The sequence below is a fragment of the Pelobates fuscus genome, chromosome 2 (genome assembly GCF_036172605.1).
Source record: "Pelobates fuscus isolate aPelFus1 chromosome 2, aPelFus1.pri, whole genome shotgun sequence".
Taxonomy (NCBI): Eukaryota; Metazoa; Chordata; class Amphibia; order Anura; family Pelobatidae; genus Pelobates; species Pelobates fuscus.
The window spans coordinates 269612565-269637135 of NC_086318.1; the positions used below are offsets into that span (position 1 = coordinate 269612565).

The window sequence follows — 24571 nt, forward strand, 5'->3', positions numbered from 1 at the left end:
GACAAATAGAAGAGTTAGATAATCTACTAGTTGAGGAAATAGCTAAAATGACAATGAAGGGGGAAGTTATCATCATGGGTGACTTTAATCTTCCTGATGTGAATTGGAAAACCAAAATAGCTGCTTGTGCCAGGAGATCACATATTCTAAACTCCCTACTGGGATTGTCTCTAAAACAAGTCGTTGAGGAGCCAACTCGTAAAGAGGCCATACTAGATTTACTGTTAACAAATGGAGATTTGGTATCAGATATTACTGTAGATGAAAGTTTAGGATCCAGTGATCATCAGTCAGTGTGGTTTAATATAAGAACAGTGACTGAGTCACACCACACAATGACAAAAGTTCTAGACTTTAAAAAAACAGACTTTTCTAAAATAAGAATATGTGTAAAGGAGTCATTATAAGATTGGAGCAATTTAAATGGAGTCCAAGAGACATGGGATTATTTAAAAGTTGCACTGCTGAAGGCAACAGAAAATTGCATTAGGCTTGTCAGTAAAAGCAAAAAATTCAAGAAACCACTGTGGTACTACGCAGATGTGGCCAAAATAGTAAAAAACTAAAAGTTAGTGTTTAGTAATTATAAAAAAACCCAGAGTGAGGAATACAGAATGCTCTATAAGATTAGGCAGAAATAGGCTAAGCAAGTTATAAGAGCTTCCAAATCTCACACAGAAAATAGCACAGTCAGTAAAAAAAGGGGTGAAAACATTTTTCCCTTCGTATAGTGGCAGTACTTACAAATGGGATGTTCCTTATGGTTCTTGACAAGAAGCTCCCCCTTCTTTGAATATAATTGCTGTTCTCCGCCTGCTGCCTCCATATAACCTGTAAGCCAGAGTATCACTCCAGTTCTTCTTGTCCCGGCAACGGGACGGACAAGTTCCCCACAGTACCCCACAGTAGGTGGAGAAATGGTGCGGTCAGCACAGGCTGCTGACCGGGGAGGTGAGTGCCCGATAGCTCCCCGGGCGGGAACTGAGCGGCAACAGTACTTCCGGTTTCGCGCCACGGAACGCGACCGGGTACTTTACTATTTGTGACATTTCTAAGAGTTCCGGGCGGACCTCCATCATTGAGCATTACGCATGCGCAAAGCGCATACATAAACGAGAAAAGGAAAGTAAAACAATGATTAGTTAGATTAAAAACAAAATAAGTAAGGTATGTAGATGAGGATAAAGGTCTAGCTGACTGCCTCAATTAATATTTTTGTTCAGTATTTACAGAGGAAAATGAAGGAAAGGGACCTCAGGAAAAAGGACAAATAAGTAATTTATTACATGTGAGTTTACAGTGGTGGAGGTTCTATTTCAACTGTCAAAAGTAAAGACAAATAAGTCAATGGGACCTGATGGAATACACCCAAAGTTATTAAAAGAGCTTAGTGGCGTACTAGCAAAACCATTAACAGATTTATTTAACCAATCATTGTTAACAGGAGTAGTCCCAGAAGATTGGAAGTTAGCGAATGTTGTGCCCATTCACAAGAAAGGTAGTAGGGAGGAGTCGGGCACCTATAGCCCAGTAAGCCTTACTTCAGTAGTGGGGAAAGTAATGGAAACCATGTTAAAGGATAGGATTATTGAACATCTAAAAATACATGGATTTCAAGATCAGAGACAACATGGGTTTACTTCATGGAGATCATGCCAAACTAATCTTAATGATTTTTTTGATTGGGTAACTAAAATGATAGATCAGGGTGGTGCAGTAGAAATTGCTTACCTAGATTTCAGTAAGGCTTTTGACACTGTTGCACATAGAAGGCTTATCAATAGAGATGTCCCGAACGGTTCGCTGGCGAATAGTTCCTGGCGAACATAGCGTGTTTGCGTTCGCCACGGATGGCGAATATATGCGATGTTCGGTCCGCCCCCTATTCTTCATCATTGAGTAAACTTTGACCCTGTACCTCACAGTCAGCAGACACATTCCAGCCAATCAGCAGCAGATCCTCCCTCCCAGACCCTCCCACCTCCTGGACAGCATCCATTTTAGATTCATTTGGAAGCTGCGTTTTTTTATTTTTTTTTCATTCAGAGGTTTTATTAAGGTCATGCAATAGTTACAGGTGGGTGTGATCACACAGATGTCCGAGTACAGTGACATGAAGTTCAGTATGGTATACAATGCAATAACAGGTTGAGAGCGTACTATGCATACATAGTAAATTACATGTCTAACATCGGTTGCTTAGAGAGGTTTGTTCAGTTGATAAGATATTGATTAGGTTATGTTACTCAGTGGGGTCAAGTTGTGGTTCGCAGCCCTTGCGAGCAGCGGGGTTGGTCTTTCAATGAGGTTTCGGTGAGGCCGCCTGGGGCCTAGCGTTCAGGGGCAAGGGGGGGGGCGCTTGTGGCAGCAGGTGGGGCAGTTGTCGGGGACCTTGCTGCGTCCGGTACGTGGGGGGGTAGGGGATTGGCAGTCTGTTCGTTAGCGTGTGGTGGGGGGCCGTCTCTGGGGTGTTGTCACGTGTGTGTGTGCGTGTGTTGGGTGGTGTAGTTGTGTCTCCGGGGGTTAGTGGAGTTGTGTGTGTCCTTCCTATGTCCTGGGGGATAAGGTGGGGGGGGCGGGAAATGTGTGTATCTTGGTGCGTCGGTTGTCTTGTGCAATTACTTGTCTCGGCATTGCTTCGTCCCTGGCAGGCTGTGTGTGGTCAGAGCCAGCCTGAGGAGGGCGGGGGAAAAGTAGGGGGGAAACGGGTAAGGAGGGGTGGATGGGTTTAAGGTGAGCAGGCTAAGGAGTGGCGGGGTGGGGGTTGACCAGGAGGGGGTCTGGGTCCCGGTCCCACTCCAGCTCTCCCCGGCCCGTGGTCGGCGGTCGGGGCGGAGGCCATCCACCTTAGCCAGTGGTACCAGGTGTCGTGATATCTCTGTTAATGTCCCGCCGCCGAGAGGACGAGCTCCTCAATACATCTGATGTCCTCCACTCTGGTCATCCACTCTCTCATCGTCGGGGCCGTGGTACATTTCTAGTGTCTCGGAATGAGGCTTCGGGCCGCGTTTAGTAGGTGCGGTATCACTGATTTTTTTAATTTGTTCATGGGGATTGGGTCAGTTGGAGGAGGTAGGTTTTAGGTGTGAGTTGTAGGTTTGCTTCCGTTACGGTCTCCAGGGTTGTGTGGATTTCTTTCCAGAAGGGTTTGATGAGTGGGCAGGTCCACCAAATATGGAAGAGTGTTCCCAATTCCCTCCCGCATCTCCAGCATTCCGGTTCGCGGATGGCTTTCATAACCGATAGTTTCTCTTGTGTGTTGTACCAGTGTGAGAGCGTTTTATATCCTGCTTCCTGGAATTTCGTGGCTATGGAGGCCTTATGTATAAGTGTGAACACAGTGGTCCATTGTTCCCCGTTGAGTACGTGTCCTAGGTCTTTTTCCCAGTATCTAGTGAAGTATGGGAGAGGTGCATCGTTGGGGGGTGTGATTTGTAGGTGGTAGAGGAAGGAGATTGCGTGCGGTGGGGACGGGGGGTTTGAGCAAATTGCCTTTAAGGTAGAGAGTGTCCGTGATGCTGAGTCCAGCCCAGGTATGTTCTTCAAGAATCTGGTCAATTGGTGGTGTCTGAAGCGAAGTGGCCAGTTATGTGGGTTGTTCGGAACCAGGTCTCCCAGAGGTGTGATCGTGCCTTGTTTGTGTATGTAATTTATCCTACAAGGGTACGGCAGTCCCAATGTCGTGGTATAGCGAGGATCCTCCGCCGGAGGGAATCTTGGGTTGTGTGATATGGGGCACAGAGGCGAGAGCTCCGGGGCAAGGTCTTTGTGCGGCGCTATGTGTCTCCAGACTTTCATGGTGGCACATAGGGTTGGGTGTCGTTTCGGTAGTTTGCCGGTCATGGCCTTTGGTAGCCAAGGGAGAAGAGATAGAGGTATTTGTGAGAAACTTGCTTCTATCGGAATCCAGAGTTTGTCTTTTGGGTTGTACGTCCATTCTAACAGGCGCTGGAGGTGGACGGCCCGTCGATATTTAGCCAGGTCTGGTAGTCCTAGTCCCCCGTGCTGCTTGGGTTTTGTGAGGGTGGCGAAGTTCAGTCTTGCTCTTTTGCGATACCAGACATAGTCTGTCATTATCTGTCTGGTTTGCATGAAAAAGGTTTTGGGGATGTGTATTGGTAGGGTTTGTAGGAGATATAGAAGACGTGGGAGTATGTTCATTTTAAGTACGCTGATCCTCCCTAACCATGTGATGTGAGGGAGTTGCCAGTAGTTTAGATCCTTTTTTATCCGGTCGAGGAGGGGCGGGAAGTTAATGCGGAAGGTGTCTGAGAGGTCCGCCGATAGCCAAGTCCCCAGGTATTTGATTGCCTCAGAGCACCAGTGGAGGGGGAAGTCTTTTTGCAGTGTGGTTAACACCGCTTGGGGGCATCCTACATTAAGGATTTCCGATTTTGTGAATTTTTTTTTTAGATTCAACAGCGTGCCGTAAATGTCGAATTGATGCAGTAGCTCTCTGAGGGAAGATGCTGGGTTGGTGATAGTGAATAGGAGATCGTCCGCATATGCAGATACTTTGCTGTCTCCCCAGCTGCCTCTGATCCCAGTGATGTCGGGTTGGGTTCGAATGGCGTTAAGGAACGGTTCCAGGCTGATGACGAAGAGCAGAGGCGATAGTGGGCATCCCTGTCTTGTGCCGTTTCTAATCTCAAATGGGTCAGAGAGGATTCCGTTTACTTGTACTCGTGATGTCTTCCTCCAGTGTGGATATGGCCTGAGGCTGTCATGCCTTAACTACCGGTAATTCCTTGTCTCTTCCGGGTTGACGGAGTTTAGCCACACCCCTTCTCTGACGCGGTCTCCCCACGCTACATAATGCGACCGCGCCAGACACAAGACGCTGGATTATTGAACAGCGTTACCGCGATATCAAACCGGCTAAAGATTCTCTGCAACCTCTACTTGTGTACCGAACCGGACTGGAAATCTACTTACCCTCCTTCTCCTCTCCTCGACCACGGCTAGTATCTGGACTTTGCTCATCCTGTTTGAGAAACTTCCCTCCCCGGAGGAGAACTCCGGGAACCTGATTTTTCACCCTTTGGAAGCTAAGTCAATTGTTATATCTGTAATAGGAGCTTTCCTGCTCTCAAGCCCGCTAAGCATTCCTGCTACAGCCTGCTCTCAAGTCCGCTAAGCATTCATGCTACAGCTGCTCTCAGGCCTGCTATCTCTAACTCCAAAACGAATCACTCCTGCTTCAGCTTCATTTCTAACTTCCTCCGTTTCCTTAAAACTTGCAAACTCCAATGTGCTAGATTGCATGTATGTCGGAAGCTGCTTACTCCTTTTAAACAAACAGCGAAGTAATTAAAGATACAGTACCTGTATTTCCCATAATTGAATACACAGTTCCTATTCTATTCTCTAAGTATCCTAATCAATTCTATTCTCTAAATATCCTAATCAACAGTCTAACTCCTAAGAGATCTGTTGTGCTCCATATCAATATATGTAAGCATTACAGAGGCGTAAGCTTGGAAGTCAAGTTCTGCGCGATATATGCTTTCTGGTGTGCTGTGAAGGTCTCCTCTGCAGTGTCCGCGCGTGAGTTGTTCGGAGGTATGCAGTACAGGGAGGAGTAGTATTGTCGGAAACCTTTGGCTATGGCTTTTGGTGTGAGCAGGGGTGTCCCCGCCGCGGAGATCTTTTGTACGTGACTCTTGAGCCTCTGCGACCTCAGTGCCCTTGCAAGCAGTTTGCCGCTTTTGTTTCCAAATTCGTAGAATGTTTTCTTTGTAAGTTGGAACTGGAATTGAATCTTTTATTGGAGGCATGAGTTGAATTTCGCTCTGGCCTTCAGGAGTTGTTTGTGGGTGGCGTCGTGAAGGGTGTGTTTGTGTGTTGCTTCCAGTTGGGCTATCCGGGTGACAAGGTGTGTGATTTCTTGTGCGCGTGATTTTTTCAGGCGGGTGCCATGTTTGATAAGGATCCCTCTAATGACACACTTATGTGCTTCCCAGATGGTGGGTTGTGTGTATTCAGGTGGCTTATTGGTGAGGAAGAAGTGCTCTAGGGTGTTACGTATTTATGTCTGAATTAGTGGGTCCTCTAGGAGGGATTCATTTAACTTCCACGTCTATTGCGATCTGAAGGGTTTGGGATTTTCGATGGTAAGGATCACCGGTGCGTGGTCTGACCAAGTCATGGGCATTATGCGGGCCGCTATCAGTGCGTCTAGGTCCCTGTGTTGGGTGAAAAAGTAATCCAGTCTCGAGTAGGATATGTGTGGTGCCGAATAATAGGTATAGTCCCTATCTGCATGGTGGAGGATGCGCCAGGAGTCTGCAAACTGGTGGGTCGAGAGGAGAGTCCTTATGCCCCTAAGGACATGGTCCAGTATCGTAGACGTGCCTTTCGATGTGTCCATTCTAGGGTGCAGGGGGGCATTGAAGTCCCCTCCGAGTATAACGGTGCCTTCTCCGAATGTTTCCAGAGTTCTAAGGGCAGCGTCCAGGAACGTTCTTTGGCCCTTATTTGGGAGGTACAGGTTCGCGAGTGTGATTTTGGAGTCGCCTATTACCCCTTTGAGGAAGAGGTATCTGCCTTCCGTGTCCTTTTCTTCCGCTTCCAAGTGGAACTGGATATCTGCTGAAAATAGTATGGCCACACCCTTGGATTTAGTCAAGGGGTTGTGTGCATACATTTTTTATTTTTTTATTTATTTATTTATTTATTTTTTTTAAATTCTTTATTTTTGTAGTGCATGGAGGTATAACAAATGAGCATGTGGTACCCCAACGGCATTCCTTATGCTTTTCAAGTAACAATTGTAACAATAGGGTATATGTTAATACGTGTACATTTTATATGTTAAATTATTATGAGGTTTGTCAGTCAGATTCAACAACTTGGTAGTGTTTAGACAGGCTTAGACAATTCAAGAACATCTTTGAATTTAAACAGGCTTAAGCTTACGTCATAGTGAATACGTTATATTAAGCAGTGCGTGAGTATATATATCTACATTTAGATAATTTAAGAACTTAAAGAATTGAGAATTTAAGAATTTAAAGCGGCACTGTCATGCCGAATCCCGTTTTTTTTTAACCTGCCTCCACTACATCCAATTGACCTCTTAGTCACCGCCAAAAGCCCCTAAGCCCCCCAGATTACCGATTTATTAATCTGTATTTTCTGCCCCGATCTATATTCAGGGCGCCGCCATCTTTGTGTGGGTAGGTGAAGTCCCTGTGGCCTTCCCCCGCCCTGCAGAGCTCAGTCTGCGCGAAGCCCTCCATGGGTGAAGATGGATTAATTTTTTGAGCGTCGGATTTTTCTTTTTCGTCGGGAATTTTTTTTTGCGCTCGGGTTTTTTTATTTTATTTTTGAGTTTGACGGGTATGATGGCTTTTTATTTGGCCTTTTTTGGGGGCTGAAAAATGAAGATTTTAGAAAAAAGAAGACGTTGAATGGTAAGTTGAATTTTACTTTACAGGGTAGTAATTTTATTCCCCGCTCACTAGTTTTTAGGGTGAGGGGGGTAGGTAGGGGCTTTTTTATTTGGGTGGGGGGGGTGGGTGACTAGGGGCTTGGGGACCCCGAGTCACCTTTGATGGGGGGGGATTTTCATTTAGGGCCCCCACCAGGGGTGGGGGCCGGAGGGGACAGTAGGTCCCCCCTTATTGTTTTTTGGGCCCCCACCCACTGCGCAGGGGTGGGGGCCGTGGGGAGGACAGTAGTTCCCCCCCTTATAGTAACTTAGGGTCCCCACCCGCCGCGCAGTTCCCCCCCTTATTGTAACTTAGGGACCTCCCACCCGCCCCATTATTATTTTATAGGGCCCCACCCGCAGCTCAGGGGTGGGGAGCGGGTGGGAGGACAGTAGGTCCCCCCCTCTTATTGTAACTTAGGGCCCCCACCCACCACACAGTAGGTCCCCCCAGGTTATTCTTTTATAGGGCCCCCATGTGCAGCTCAGGAGCCATGTTACTCTGTATATAGAAGGAGCCATGTTTACACGGTATATAGAGGGGAGCCATGTTGCACTGTATATAGAGGGGAGCCATGTTACTCTGTATATAGAGGGAGCCATGTTACTCTGTATATAGAGGGGAGCCATGTTACTCTGTATATAGAGGGGAGCCATGTTACACGGTATATAGAGGGAGCCATGTTTACACGGTATATAGAGGGGAGCCATGTTACTCTATATATAGAGCAGAGCCATGTTTACACTGTATATAGAGGGGAGCCATGTAACTCTGTATATAGAGTAGAGCCATGTTACTCTATATATAGAGGGAGCCATGTTACTCTGTATATAGAGAGGAGCCATGTTTACACTGTATATAGAGGGAGCCATGTTACTCTGTATATAGAGAGGAGCCATGTTTACACTGTATATAGAGGGGAGCCATGTTACTCTGTATATAGAGGGGAGCCATTTTACTCTGTATATAGAGAGGAGCCATGTTTACACTGTATATAGAGGGAGCCATGTTACTCTGTATATAGAGATGAGCCATTTTTACACTGTATATAGAGGGGAGCCATGTTACTCTGTATATAGAGAGGAGCCATGTTACTCTGTATATAGAGGGGAGCCATGTTACTCTGTATATAGAGGGGAGCCATGTTACGCTGTATATAGAGGGGGGCCATGTTTACACTGTATAAAGATGGAGCCATGTTACTCTGTATATAGAGGGGAGCCATGTTTACACGTTATATAGAGGGAAGCCATGTTACTCTGTATATAGAGAGGAGCCACGTTTACACTGTATATATAGGGGAGCCATGTTACTCTGTATATAGAGAGGAGCCATGTTTACACTGTATATAGAGGGAGCCATGTTACTCTGTATGTAGAGAGGAGCCATGTTTACACTGTATATAGAGGGGAGTCATGTTACTCTTTATATAGAGAGGAGCCATGTTTACACTGTATATAGAGGGAGCCATGTTACTCTGTATATAGAGTGGAGCCATGTTTACACTGTATATAGAGGGGAGCCATGTTACTCTGTATATAGAGGGGAGCCATGTTACGCTGTATATAGAAGGGAGCCATGTTACACTGTATATAGAGGGAGCCATGTTACTCTGTATATAGAGAGAAGCCATGTTTACACTGTATATAGAGGGAGCCATGTTACTCTGTATATAGAGAGAAGCCATGTTTACACTGTATCTAGAGGGGAGCCATGTTACTCTGTATATAGAAGGGAGCCATGTTACTCTGTATATAGAGAGGGGCCATGTTTACACTGTATATAGAGGGAGCCATGTTACTCTGTATATAGAGGGGAGCCATGTTTACACTGTATATAGAGGGGAGCCATGTTACTCTGTATATAGAGGGGAGCCATGTTACGCTGTATATAGATGGGAGCCATGTTACACTGTATATAGAGGGAGCCATGTTACTCTGTATATAGAGAGGAGTCATGTTTACACTGTATATAGAGGGAGCCATGTTACTCTGTATATAGAGAGAAGCCATGCTACTCTGTATATAGAGGGAGCCATGTTTACACAGTATATAGAGGAAAGCCATGTTACTCTGTATATAGAGAGGAGCCATGTTTACACTGTATATAGAGGGAGCCATGTTACTCTGTATATAGAGAGGAGCCATGTTTACACTGTATATAGAGGGAGCCATGTTACTCTGTATATAGAGAGGAGCCATGTTTACACTGTATATAGAGGGAGCCATGTTACTCTGTATATAGAGAGAAGCCATGTTTACACGGTATATAGAGGGGAGCCATGTTACTCTGTATATAGAGGGGAGCCATGTTACTCTGTATATAGAGAGGAGCCATGTTTACACTGTATATAGAGAGAGCCATGTTACTCTGTATATAGAGAGGAGCCATGTTTACACTGTATATAGAGGGGAGCCAGGTTACTCTGTATATAGAGGGAGCCATGTTTACACGGTATATAGAGGGAAGCCATGTTACTCTGTATATAGAGAGGAGTCATGTTTACACTGTATATAGAGGGAGCCATGTTACTCTGTATATAGAAAGGAGCCATGTTTACACTGTAAATAGAGGGGAGCCATGTTACTCTGTATATAGAGGGGAGCCATGTTACACTGTATATAGAGGGAGCCATGTTACTCTGTATATAGAGGGAGCCATGTTACTATCTGAGGTTGTTACCTATGATTGGCCCTGGCAAGTTTGTTAGTCTGGCCTGCATGGCTGTCTGGCATGAATAAAAGTAGCATGTTTCAACTATATTAGTAGTTAGACTAGTTTGCACTAAAACATGGAAGACATCCTAGTATGAATTGTGATCAACCGCTCTCAGAGACTATGCATTGCGACATGTATATGATGTGGAAAGGTTAACTGTTATGACTGTCTATAGACGAAGTGGCTTTAGCTGCACCTTAAAGATCACCAGTCCGTGGGTGCTGTATCTCTGCGACTGCTATTCAGGAGCCATAGATTGCCGGGTCTTGTTGCCAATGCTATTCAGGAGCCATAGATTGCCGGGTATTGTTTTGCCGGGTATTGTTGCCAATGCTATTCAGGAGCCATAGATTGCCGGGTATTGTTGCCAATGCTATTCGGTGGGTGAGTCCTGTAGCCTCCTGGTGGGCTAGAGTCTATAAAGCCCGGTGCTAAGGTCTATCTTCTGTCTGTACTCCCACCTCTGATGCTCGCCTTCAAGACTTCTCGAGGGCTGCACCATTCCTGTGGAACTCGCTTCCCTCCTCCATTAGATGCTCTCCCAGTCTCCACTCCTTCAAAAAAATCATTAAAAGCCCACTTCTACATATAAGCGTATCAATTAAACTTAAATAGCAACCGACTAATTCCTCTCTTGCAACTGTCATTAGTTTAATACTATCCTTACCTTTTTGTGTCACTTTACCCCACTCCCTCTAGCATGTAAGCCCATTGAGCAGGTTCCTCAACCCCTCTGTTCCTGTGTGTCCAACTTGTCTGGTTACAGCTACATTTCTGTTCATCCACCCATTGTAAAGCTCTGCGGAATTTGACGGCGCTATATAAATAATAACATAATTGTCAGGGTTTCTTTGCTGTTTTAAACAGCAACCCTTTCTGTTTCAGTGAATGAGTTTTCAGCTGCAATTACTATGAGCTCCTTCTGCTTGTTGCCACGGTTACTCACCTGAGAGTAGTAATCAACCCTGCTGCTAATCAGTTCTGCCTATTTAAGCAGCAAATCCCAGAACCTCCTTGCCCTTGCGTGGTTTCCTGTTTCCCAGAAGTCTCCTTGTTCCTGTGTTTCCTGTTTGTTCCTGGTTCCTGACTCCGGCCTTGTTCCTGACTCCGCTGCTCTCTGTGCTCCTGATCCTGGCTTGTCTGACTACCCGCTCTGGTGACTGACCCCTGCATGATTCCTGGACTTGCTTTTGTTATTTATTTGTTATTTATTAATAAAGGTGTGTTTGCATCTACTTCTATCTCTGTCTGGTTCCTGGTCCCTGACAATAATAATAATAAAGTAACAAACGTAAAATATTAGGAAATAAAGCAACAAAACGGGAGTTGGACAGCCCTTAGTGAAAAACAAATACTGTGGCGAAGCCCAGTCCGCTACAATTGTATTGTGTGTATAACCTTGCGTGTATGTCAAAAAAATGAAAAAAACAAAATTTTCTACAATATTTAGCATAGAAACATAAAAAGTGTACAAATATCCTTAGGTAAATAGCCTGTGATGTCTACTTTATATAAATATATACTTTTGTAAGGTAATTTTGTTTTCTTTGATGGCTATTAAACTTTCATACTGGGGGCGGGGCCTGACACCCAAGATAGCAGGTTGTGTTTCTCTGTAGCTCCTGCCTCACTAGGCTAAAATTCAGCATTTGCGTCTGTCAAAGTGGCTATACTGGAGGTAGTCAGCTGTAGGAGAACCGATACTGTCAACTGGCACACCTTATTGAGGCAGAACCGCAGCTTCACACTGAGCAGTAGCCCTGTCAGACTCTGTGGTCTAACGAGCCTGCTGTGCTAGCAGAGTGGAGAGGTGGAATATCTCCCGACGTTGATCGCACACCTTGAGGCACACTGTAGCGCCCTGTTCCCCCCTTTTGGACCGGTGGGGCTCATCCCGGTCCCCACTGGGGCATATAGCATCTGAGGTGGAGACCCCCCTGAGAAGACCCTGGGATGTGACCAAGATGGACGCAGCGTTGGAAGTCAGCCCAGCTGACTAGACCTCAAGAGTCAGGTCTGGAGAGCGTTGTTTGAAGCCCGATTTGATTCAGTGTGCCAGAAGTTCTGGCGCCGACTCAGAGACCGACATACGGTATGCACTCCTCCTGCTACTCCTATCCCCACAGTGACTGACTACACCACCCATTCCTCTTCTGGCCTGGGGGCCCGCCTAGAGCGATATCTGGACAGCTGTCAATGGGGTACTCCTAAATCAGGGACCTTGAGGGCACAAGTTCTCACCACCTGGAGATGGGGGACCTATGGACATCGGTCACTAGCCCCCTTCCAACCCCAGAGCTGTAGTAACAGGGGCACAGTGTTCAGCACCCTGATTCACCCTGTACTACTTGGCAACCCGCAGAAGCCGTATAACCACATGCTGGAGAGAAAGAAAACTGAACCTGGCGGAGAACAGATCTACCATTTGTGGCATACTTGCGTTGTTGGATGACCTGTCTTGGAGGCTTTCTGCCATGAAGAGTTTAAAGATCCTGCTAATAATGCTGACAATCCAGCCTACTCTTTGTGTACTTAGCTTCTCCTAACCTTTGCTCATATACATTCACTATTACTTCCTTGAACCCAGTGGCTTTCTACCCTAACACATTGGCTGTTGGTATAACAAGTTAATACCTCTATTTTCTCTCTACAGACAAAATACCCAGCTGGATTCTACTTTTATTTACTTTATTTTATAAAAAAGTGCGACCATCTTGACATATTATATTTAAATTAAAAAATATATATATAATTTCTCCTGTCATGACTAAACTTGTGTAATGTCAACATCAGCCTGTTTGTTAATCAATGCACTTCAAAAATAAAGTATGTTAAAAAAAACTTACATACCAAGACAAACTTACCAATTTCTAAAATTGTTTCACTTTTTCATTTTATTTTAAACTTTGTATTTTGTGACCTATAACTTTCAAAATAAACTGAAACCTACACATATTATGTAGATAAATCAGGATACATAAATTAATTTCTTTTGAATTACTTTTGCTGAGCTAGACATATTATATACCAAATATGCACTGTAGATTTAGGTTATACACCCCTGCCTAATTATAAAGTGTGAGTGCAGCACTTAAGTTTGAAGATAGGGACTTACCCTCAAAATTGCAATGTTTGCAGATATAGGTAAGCAAACATAAACAGATTTTTTTTATAGTGTTGTTGTAAAAGATTTCCCTGTATTTCCCTGTGTTCATTTGGTTGTGTCCTCTCCCTGCTCTTTAACTGCCTTGGAACGATTCGTTTTAATTATGTGTTCGGGAAATGTATTCGTTATACCGAACGGAGACCACCCTGGGTAGCAATCAGAACTTAGAACACAGAGTAACCGCACAAAAAAACGCAACTTAAATGAGTGCTCCTAGGTGGCCGCCATCCGGCATACGAACACGCGGCGAGAACAAAGGATGGCGGCCATCTTAAATCTCCCAAATGCGGCCAGCGGGACTTACTCGTGGATTGCCTGGAACTGTTTTCAGCATGGCAATCACACGAACACCCGGTCATTATGGAAGTCCCGTCTGACCTATTTTCACCCATAGTACCAAACTGGCGTTCGGGAGTTTTAATCTACCGAACGAGGGGAGCACTCTCAATCAGCTGCAACATACCTATGGTAGTTTCGTGTAATTCTGCACAAACGGAGACATGGAACTCTAAATCGGATACCACCACATGGCGAGCCGGTCAAACTTCCACACGATACGACACGGAAACTACCGAACGGATTTTCGTGCAATTTGGATATGTGGCTCCCAGTATCCTCAGCTACCCAGGGTATATGTTTCTATGTTATGCAGAAAAAGTATTTTTCTAAAAATGTTGAAAATTGGAATGTTTCTGGACAGCAGATAATTGAGTTTAGTATGTTGCTGAAACTCAGTTATCTAGCCTGACCCAGAGGAGGAGTCTGTTACTGTATAAATTGAATGCCTGTTGCTTCCAGTAAATCAGTCATGTTCCAGCATTAAGCTTTGGCTCATGTGTGGATTGTTTGGCGATACCAGTGTTCTTTTACCCTGTGGATTATTGTTGTTATTCTGCTATTGGGAAAAAGGGAATACTGGACGGTGATACAGCTTACTACCGTCACAATTGTGATTTGATAAATATTGACACAAATAGAGTGAGTGAAAATTAACTAACAATCTATAGAGCCTTTTCAGGATAAGGGCTCTAAACTCTGTGGCCTCTGTGCCTTTAAGGTGTCAAAGAACAACCTCTCTTCAAGGGATATTCCATCAGTGGCTCCCAATCAAGTGAATGTAAATAAAAGAGAGAAAAAACCATTGCTTGGAGCCTAAAAGCAACTGGTTCCAAGTTACAAACACCTGTGTCACTTTGGAGGTGACACTCCCCTGACTATTACCCGGATATCAGATGCAGGGCCGCCATCAGGGGGTGACAACCATGACTGTTGTCATGGGCCCGGCGGTCCTGGGGGGCCCGGGCACCCAGCCCCCACATTCCCAATGTGCATACATATATATAGCGGTTATCGCTATATACATGTGTTTTGGCAGTGGCAGAACTACCTGAGGGGGCCCATCGGGTGGCCCATGCACTTAGGGCCACCCGATGGGCATATCTCTAAAGGGGCCCAATCAGTGCCGTGGATTTTTAATAGCTAGTCGGGGCCCCTTTAAGGATCCTGGCACTGGCAGTGCTGGGAGGAAGTGATCTCACTTCCTCCCAGCTAACACCCGCGCGGGAGGAAGCACCGGGGAGTGTTAAGAGGAGAGGAGGACAGTCAGACCCACACCCACATCAGCCCCAGGCCCCCAGCCAGCAGAGTCCACCCTCCTGCAGCCTAAAGGTAAGAAACAGGAGGGTGGGAGGAAGCATTGGAGAGTGTGAAGAGGAGGACAGAGTCAGACCCACACTCACACCAGCCCCAGCCAGCAGAGTCTACCCTCTTGCAGGTAAGAAACAGGAGGGTGGGCCTGACCGCCGAGCTGGCTGGACGTGGGGCACCTGGGCTCCTCAATGAATCCCCAATAACCAGCTCAAAACAAACTCATAGCTCCTGAATAACTGCACAGCTACTGCTAGAAAGTGAGGGGAGACCCGAGCACAACTTTGAGAGTGCATACTGACCCCCGTCCTTTTTTTATGTACACTTTTTGTCCACAATCATTTTCACTACTTAGTTGATATGCCCCATTTATTTTAGTTTTAGTTGTGGCTCTATTTAAATGTTTAAACAGATTGTTAGTTTGTTTTGGTAACTTTGTTGTAATGTATATCTTTTCTATTTGGCGCTGCCTGTCCATGTTGTGTACGTTTTTATCTTGCATAGCCTGTCTTATATTTTATTATGTGCATGGCCGATTTTCGGTCGTTTGCATTTATTTTTTAAAGTGTGTTAATTAGTGCAATACATAATTTTTATATATATATATATATATATATATATATATATATATATATATTGCTGTAGCGCTCACGCTTTCTTTGTTTTCTGAGATTTTCTACTAAAGCTGTGTTTATTTGGTGTTAACATGCCCATAGAATTGATTACTTTATTATTGTTTCTCTACATTTTTACACATATATTTTATTTATATTTAGTTTTTATGTGTGTCTGTATGTATCTGTGTCAATGTGCACCTGAGTGTGTGTGTGTGTCTGTATCTTTCAGTGTGTCTGTATATTTACATGTGTGTCAGTGTGTGTGTATATATCAGAGTGCTAGTGTGTGCATGTGTGTATCTGTGTATATGTGGGTGCCAGATTGCACCTGAGTGTGTATCTCTGTGTGCGTGTATCTGTGTGTCTGTATCTGGGTGTCAGTGTGCACGTGAATGTATGTGTGTGTGTGTGTAACCGTGTCTGTATATTTCCATGTATGTCAATGCATCTGCCTGTATCTCCTATGTGTGTGCATGTATGTATATCAGTGTGTGTATGTGTCTGTGTTTCAGTTTGCACCTGAATGTGTCTGTGTATATGTGTGTATGTCTATGTATCTGTGTCAGGGTGAACCTGAGTGTATATGTGTGTGTAACTATGTGCCAATATGTGTAACTGTGTGTCTGTGTATTTGCATGTATGTCAGGGTGTGTATCTGTATGTGTGTGTGTATACACTACAGACAAATGCACGCTTACATTCAAACACCAACATTCAAATACACACATGCTCCATTCAAAAAATGAAAATTGTAGATCCCCAGCTAGCAAAGCATTCTGGGACTTACAACAGATTCAGAACTACATTTGGCCACTTTACACACACTGCATCCACTAAACACACACTGTGCATTGACTACACACACAGAGAGACTCTGCATTCACTCTACACACATACAGCATCCTTGTGGGCTCTGGGGCTCTGGGGGCCCAGACCTTGAACTTTGTCAGGGGCCCCAACATTTCTGATGGCAGCCCTGATCAGATGAATACAGGAGGGAGTAAGTATATCACCTTTTACCAATTTTTTACCACTTTTACCACCATTTTTACCACTTTTTGCCAATTATTATATTAAAAACAGTGTAAATGACAAAAAAATAAACATACGTAAAATAAAAGTACTTGGCTCCTTTCTCTTAAAACAATGTCTTGGGAGACAGAAGCCAAGTACTTTTATTTTACCCATGTTTTTGGATTTCAGTTTATTTTGGAAATTATAGGTCACAAAATACAAAGTCTAAAAAAAAATCTAAAAGTGAATATATTTTTATTGTATATTCGTAATTCTTAAATGCGTTAAGCAACGGGAAAATATTTTTTCTGTGCTAATTTTAGAAACTATTAGAAATTTGTAAGTAAAAACCCACTCCTCTATTGCTATTTACATTCTGTCTAAAGGGTTATGTTAATAGATGGCAGTTACATTCGAAAATATTCGAGCGGGGGTTACCATAGCAACAAGTGTTTAACAACGTAATGTGTTTTAAATAATATGGTATCAATTGAAATATAAAAAAGTGATAGAATATCCGCATATGTAATGAGACTGTGAATGAGATACATAGTTGTTACATGTAAAGAGAATAGATACTGTGTTATAAAGTAATGTGGTTTCGGAATAAGCAAGCGAGGAGCAGCTATAAATAAGGACGCACATAGTCAGACCGCATCCATTGAGAAAGCCGCCGAAGCTGAGAAATGCATCTGGAGAGGTCCTGACTCCCAACACTATCAGCCATCACTTGTACTGTTCAGAAGACCATCTTGTAATACTTCACAGCAACACCATTTAGCTGTCTCGGGACGCCAAGAGATTAACATAAGGTCTCGACTACAAATGGCTTAATTTGATTAGTGATTTGAAAAAGGAATGAACTATATATGATTAATTGTTTTATTATATTTTTTATGTTGATAAAGAATATTTAAATAAAATGAAAACTTTCTAAACCAGCAAATTTTATGTTTTGGATAAGGAAAACATGTGCTAAGATATTTTTCTTCTCTGTTTCTTACATATGTGTGGATCTGCATGATAGAGTGAATCGCTTAGGAGATCTAGTTGGGAAACCACAAGTGGACTTTTTATTCAGTTCTGTGTATTTTGTTTGTATATATGCTGTAGTTATTCAGTTATAGCTATATAATTGGTCAGATGAGAAAGGTTTAATTGTTATTTAATATTTGAATATGAGTGGGAGGAGAAGAAAAACAGTAGTATAAGAATTATTTTTACATTATATCCCAAATATAAACATCTATCTTTTCGTTTTGGATATTTTGTATGTTCCTTAAATATTAATAAATTTGAGGAACATACAAAATATACAAAATATATTAATACACATTTTGGGAATTTTCCTGTAGACAGTCTATTTAAAAGATACATATATTTAAGAAATACATTTTAAAAGGTATTAATTGGGGATTTCTTTCAACAAATACAATGTTTAAAAAAGGATAATAGGGGAAGACAAATTTTGAAATTTTCGCCAAATAGAAAATTAAGAAATGTATAGGGACTTGTATAGTTGTCTCGTATATATTTACTCTTATTTGTCAACTAATTATAAATATAATAGTTTGAATATAACTTAAATATGTTTAAAATCAAGGCATGGTATACCTTTCATTTACATGCACTTTATTGAGAGCCACTAACAGAATATCCCTTGAACAGAGGTTGTTGTAACAACTTTAAGTCACATAGGCCACAGAGTTTAGAGCCTATATCCTGAAAAGGCTCTATAGATTGTGAGTTATTTTTCACTCACTCACTATTTGTGTCAATATTTATTATCAACTCACTACACTATAAAAAAAAATTCTGTTTGCTTACATGTATCTGCATCCATTGCAATTTTGAGGTTAAGTCCCTATCTTCACACTTGAGAGCTGCACTCGCATTTAATATAGTAGGTAGGGGATATATCACCTAATATATATGGTGCATATTTGGTATATTTTTGTCTGGTGGGTTATTTGAAGTACCCATAGAGTGTTTACAGCTGCTATATAAAAAATGCAATTGCTAAAAAGAAGTAATAAGCACCACATATCTTCACACTCGTTTTAATCTTTTCACGTTTGGACATATTATGCACATGTTATTGCCAAGACTGGAAAATGTTTTTTGTTGTTGTTTGTTTTTTTTCATTATTTTGCTTTTTTATGTTTTAATAATAAATGAGAATTTATATATGTATGTGTCATATCAAAGCCCCCTTTGTCTTCTAAAAAACAGTATATAATATGTGTTGGTACAATAAATGAGAGAGATGCAAATTGCAGTTGAACACAAACAGCAAAAAAAATGCAAAAATTGCTTGTGTCCTTAAGTGTATTTCCAGCTTCTGAAGCTGTGACCTTAACGGGCAAAATCATTTACTGAATTATTTCTCATTTTATTTCTCTCTGCAGTTGTTGCCTCCAACAATGCTCGCCTTAATTCTCAACTGTAGTGCCATAGCTGTGTTGTTTGCAGCAATTAAACTAACAAACTATTGGCTGCATCTCATGTTTGATAAAGGAATGATAATTCATCACAAGGGAGACAAAATTAAATCAAATACGAAGGATGACAAGGAAATAAGCAGTGTCAATATCTCAATTAATCATACAACTGTTTGGTAAGTTGTTTTTTTATGTTAAAATACTCTACTTCTGTAATGGCTTTGCAGCAATCATACTCTCTTTATAGAACACTCTAAGGACTTAAACCACTATATCATAATGTAGAGTTGGACAAAAACACACCTCTAGAGGTGGTCAGACATACAGCCTTAAGAGCTGCCTCATTTTTAAAGCCCAGGCAGTCTCCCTGATGCAAGCCTTGCCCTCATCATGATGTACCTTTTTTTTTTCCTTCATTTGACAATATTCATTGCAATTAGGGGTACAAAAAGGGAAGAGGCATTGCACATGTCTTGGCTAACATCCGTTTATACTGTTTTAAAGCGGCACTGTCATGCCGAATCCCGTTTGTTTTTTTTAACACCCCTCCCACCTCCACTACATCCAATTGACCCACTAGTCACCCCCAAATGCCCCTACTCCCCCCAGATTACCTATTTTTAAATCTGTATCTTCTACCCCGATCTGCCGCTATCTTTGTGTGGGTAGGTGAAGTCCCTGAGGGACACGTCATCTGCCCACACTAGACAGACTGCAAGATTCCCGCACATGCCCAGTGAAACACCTGGACATGCGAACGGGAATTTAATCTATTCATTCATTCATTCATTCATTCATCAGACAGATGAATGAATGAATAGAAAAAATCAGATGAACAAACTAACACTGAGTATCAGTGTTCGTTTGTTCGTTCAGTTTGTTACAAGGAGGGAGCTACCGGCTTGCAGCTCCCTCCTTGTAATATGTAAAGATAGAAGCGTCAGGGAGCAGTGCTCCCCGCCACTTCATAAGCCCCCCATGTCCCCCCCTCACTCTATGGGAGTCAATTTGACCCCTATAATAGCACAAGGGAGATTACAATCTTCCAAATGCCCCTACTCGCTATACCGCGAGTAGAGGCATGTCTACTAAACAGTGAGCAGCCTGTGGCCTGTGGCTGCTCACTGTTGAAAAATAATTACATAAATTACAATAAGGGGGGGCGGACCTATTGTCCTCCCCCCCTCCCCCACCCTGAGCGGCAGGTGGGGGCCATGAAGATAATGAGGGGGGGGGGACCTACTGTCCTCCCCCCTGGTCCCCACCCCTGCGCGGCGGGTGGGGGCCATAATGATAATGAAGGGGGGGGGACCTACTGGCACCCACCTTGAGCGGTGGTTGGGGGCCCAAAATAAAGAGAGGGGGGGACCTACTGTCCTTACCCCACCCGGCCCCCACCACTATGTGGTGGGTGGGGGCCATAATAATAATGACGGAGGGACCTACTGTCCTCCCCCCCTGGCCCCCACCCCTGCGTGGTGGGTGGGGGCCCTAAATAAAGATGGGGGGACCTACTGTCCTCCCCCCCGGCCCCCACCCCTGAGCGGTGGGTGGGGGCCCTAATAAAACAATAAGGGGGGGACCTACTCTCCTCCCCCCCAGCCCCCACCCCTGAGTGGTGGGTGGGGGCCCTAAATAAAGATAGGGGGGGACCTACTGTCCTCCCCTCCTCGGCCCCCACCCCTGAGCGGTGGTTGGGAGCCCTAATAAAACAATAAGGGGGGGGATACTGTCCTCCCCCCTGGCCCCCATCCATGAGCGGTGGGTGGGGGCCCTAATAAAACAATAAGGGGGGGACCTACTGTCCTCCCCCCGGCCCACACCCCTGAGCAGTGGGTGGGGGCCCTAAATAAAGATGGGGGACCTACTGTCCTCCCCCGGCCCCCACCCCTGAGCGGTGGGTGGGTGCCCTAAATGAAAATCCCCCCCCAATCAAGGTGACTAGGGGTCCCAAGCCCCTAGTCACCCCCCCACCCAAAACAAACTATCCCCTACCTACCCCCCTCACCCTAAAAATAGTGAGGGAGGGTGGGATGGGGGCCATGAAGATAATGAGGGGGGGGGACCTACTGTCCTCCCACCCAGGCCCCCACCCCTGGGCGGCGGGTGGGGGCCATAATGATAATGAAGGGGGGGACCTACTGGCCCCCACTCCTGAGCGGTGGTTGGAGGCCGAAAATAAAGAGAGGGGGGGACCTACTGTCCTTCCCCCCCCGGCCCCCACCACTGTATGGCGGGTGGGGGCCATAATGATAATGACGGGGGGACCTACTGTCCTCCCCCCCCTTTCCCCCACCCCTGCGTGGTGGGTGGGGGCCCTAATAAAACAAAAAGGGGGGGACCTACTGTCTTCCCCCCTGGCCCCCACCCCTGAGCAGTGGGTGCGGGCCCTAAATAAAGATGGGGGGGACCTACTGTTCTCCCCCCGGCCCCCACCCCTGAGCGGTGGGTGGGGGCCCTAATAAAACAATAAGGGGGGGGACCTACTGTCCTCCCCCCTGGCCCCAACCCCTGCGCGGTGGGTGGGGGCCCTAAATAAAGATAGGGGGGGACCTACTGTCCTCCCCCCCCCGGCCCCCACCCCTGAGCGGTGGTTGGGAACCCTAATAAAACAATTAGGGGGGACCTACTGTCCTCCCCCCTGGCCCACACTCCTGAGTGGTGGTTGGGGGCCCAAAATAAAGAGAGGGGAGACCTACTGTCCTTCTCCCCCCCCCTGACCCCCACCACTGTGTGGCGGGTGGGGGCCATAATGATAATGACGGGGGGACCTACTGTCCTCCCCCCCTTTCCCCCACCCCTGCGTGGTGGGTGGGGGCCCTAATAAAACAATAAGGGGGGACCTACTGTCTTCCCCCCTGGCCCCCACCCCTGAGCAGTGGGTGGGGGCCCTAAATAAAGATGGGGGGACCTACTGTTCTCCCACCCTGGCCCCCACCCCTGAGCGGTGGGTGGGGGTCCTAATAAAACAATAAGGGGGGGACCTACTGTCCTTCCCCTCTGGCCCCAACCCCTGCGCGGTGGGTGGGGGCCCTAAAAAAAAAAAAAAGGGGGAGACCTACTGTCCTCCCCCCGGCCCACACTCCTGAGCGGTGTGTGGGGGCCCTAAATAAAGATGGGGGACCTACTGTCCTCCCCCCGGCCCCCACCCCTGAGCGGTGGGTGGGGGCCCTAAATGAAAATCCCCCCCCCAATCAAGGTGAGTAGGGGTCCCAAGCCCCTAGTCACCCCCCCCCCCCCGCCCCAAAACAAACTATCCCCTACCTACCCCCCTCACACTAAAAATAGTGAGGGAGGAATAAAATAACTAACCTGTAAAAAAAAATTAAACTTACCATTTGACGTCTTCTTTTTTCTAAAATCTTCTTTCTTCAGCCCCCAAAAAGGCCAAATAAAAATCCATCATACCCGTATGAGCGCAAAAGAAAAATAATCCTTGTTCGCCCTTCGAGGGCACGACGCGTACTGAGCTCCGCAGGGCGGGTCAAGGCTTATAAAGCCTTGCCCCGCCCTGTAATTAGGCTTAGAACACTCTGATGGTTGATTTAAGCCAATCAGATTGCTCTGTATCATTTTACACAGCGTGGGAAAATTCAAAAGAACTTTCCCACGCTGTGTAAAATGACACAGAGCACTCTGATTGGGTGGCTTGAAAGCCACCCAATCAGAGTGCTCTGTGTCATTTTACACAGCGTGGGAAAGTTCTTTTGAATTTTCCCACGCTGTGTAATTTGACTCATAACACTCTGATTGGTGGATTAAGTAACCAATCAGAGTGTTATGAGTCAAATTACACAGTGTGGGGAAATTCAAAAGAACTTTCCCACGCTGTGTAAAATGACACCGAGCACTCTGATTGGCTTAAACCAACCAATCCGAGTGTTCTAAGCCTAATTGCAGGGCGGGTCAAGGCTTTATAAGCCTTGACCCGCCCTGCGGAGCTCAGTACGCGGCGTGCCCTCGAAGAGCGAACAAGGATTAATTTTTTTAAAATTTTTTTTAAATTTTTTTTTTTTTAAGTGCGACGGGTATGGTGGATTTTTATTTGGCCTTTTTGGGGGCTTAAGAAAGAAGATTTTAGAAAAAAGAAGACGTCAAATGGTAAGTAAAAAATTTTTTTTAAAGGTTACTTATTTTATTCCCCCCTCACTATTTGTAGGGTGAGGGGGGTAGGTAGGGGATTGTTTGTTTTGGGTGGGGGAGGTGACTAGGGGCTTGGGAGGGGGGGTTCATTTAGGGCCCCCACCCACCGCTCAAGGGAGCAATCTACTAAAAGGCTGAAAGACCTAAATTGGTCTTTCAGACGAATTTACTAATACTAAGTAAAGATTACTTAGTATTAGTAAATAATATGCCCCTACTCGCTGTATCGCGAGTAGGGGCATGTGTAGTAAGCAGTGAGCAGCCTATAGCTATAGGCTGCTCACTGCTTACTACACATGCCCCTACTCGCGATACAGCGAGTAGGGGCATATTATTTACTAATACTAAGTAATCTTTACTTAGTATTAGTAAATTTGTCTGAAAGACCAATTTAGGTCTTTCAGCCTTTTAGTAGATAGCTCCCTGATACCGTGGGAATTAGGGAGTTATCTACTAAGCGGCTGCAAGATGCAGCCGCGGCAATGAATAGGATCGGAGTTTCATTTATTAGAATGAAATTCCGATACGAATAAAGTACCGAATTGCATCCTAACACGAATGGAGAAACTCTTCTCATTCTGTTAGGATGCAATTCTGCAGTTTTGCCGGCGTTCTGTCTAAGTGACAGGACGTTCGGCAATACTGACAGGAAGCATTGTGGGAACAGGGAGGAAAGCTAGGGATCATGGGAAAATTGCTCTGACCAGCGGAAATGAAGCACACTTTGCTCCTCCGCTAGTCAGAGCTGGTCAAGCGGAGGAATCCTCCATAAGGCAAAGAGTCCCTACTTTGTCTTATGATTTTAAAGAAAACTAAAGAAGACAGAAAGAAAAGAATAACAGATCCCGAGAGAGGGGGAGAAGAGGAAGAGATTGAGGAAAGGTAAGTTCGGCATGACAGTGCCGCTTTAAGCATTCGTTTTATCATCTAGCATAATAGTGTATGAGACATGATGACATTGTAACATTATACATTAGACTTGTATCTGCAGAGTAAGCATTTGCTTAGAACAATTCCATATAAAAAAAATTTGGAATGTGTACTACAGTTGTTATGGTCTGTGTCTTGAAGAGGTTGGTTCTGATGCGTTTCAAAAGAGAAGAGAACCAGATCTCTAGATGGAACTTATTGTCCTAAATTTGTCCTGCTCTCTTGCTTGTGGTGTTACATGCAGTATTCACGCTTATGTGCAATCTGGAACTATTTACAATCAGAAACTATTTACAGTTGGTGGGTGGTAGTAAGACGACAGATATAGGGACTTGTGTATGCTGGTATAGTTTTTTTAACTTTGGGTTTTGGATCAGTGTTAGTGTAGGGTTAATCCTGTGAAGGCCTATATACGGTCGTTGCTGCGGGTGTAGTAGTGTGTAAAAAGTATGTCTGGGTCTA

At 44.7% G+C, this 24571-nt stretch overlaps 1 protein-coding gene across 1 annotated transcript in view; it reads left to right on the top strand.

Annotated features, from left to right (window-relative positions):
- PCNX2 (pecanex 2) overlaps positions 1-24571 on the top strand; it is a 3673975-nt gene that overhangs the window by 189153 nt on the left and 3460251 nt on the right. The window contains exon 2 of the mRNA XM_063443387.1: positions 19004-19212. Coding sequence (XP_063299457.1) covers positions 19004-19212 — 209 coding nt within the window. The remainder of the gene's footprint in view (positions 1-19003; positions 19213-24571) is intronic.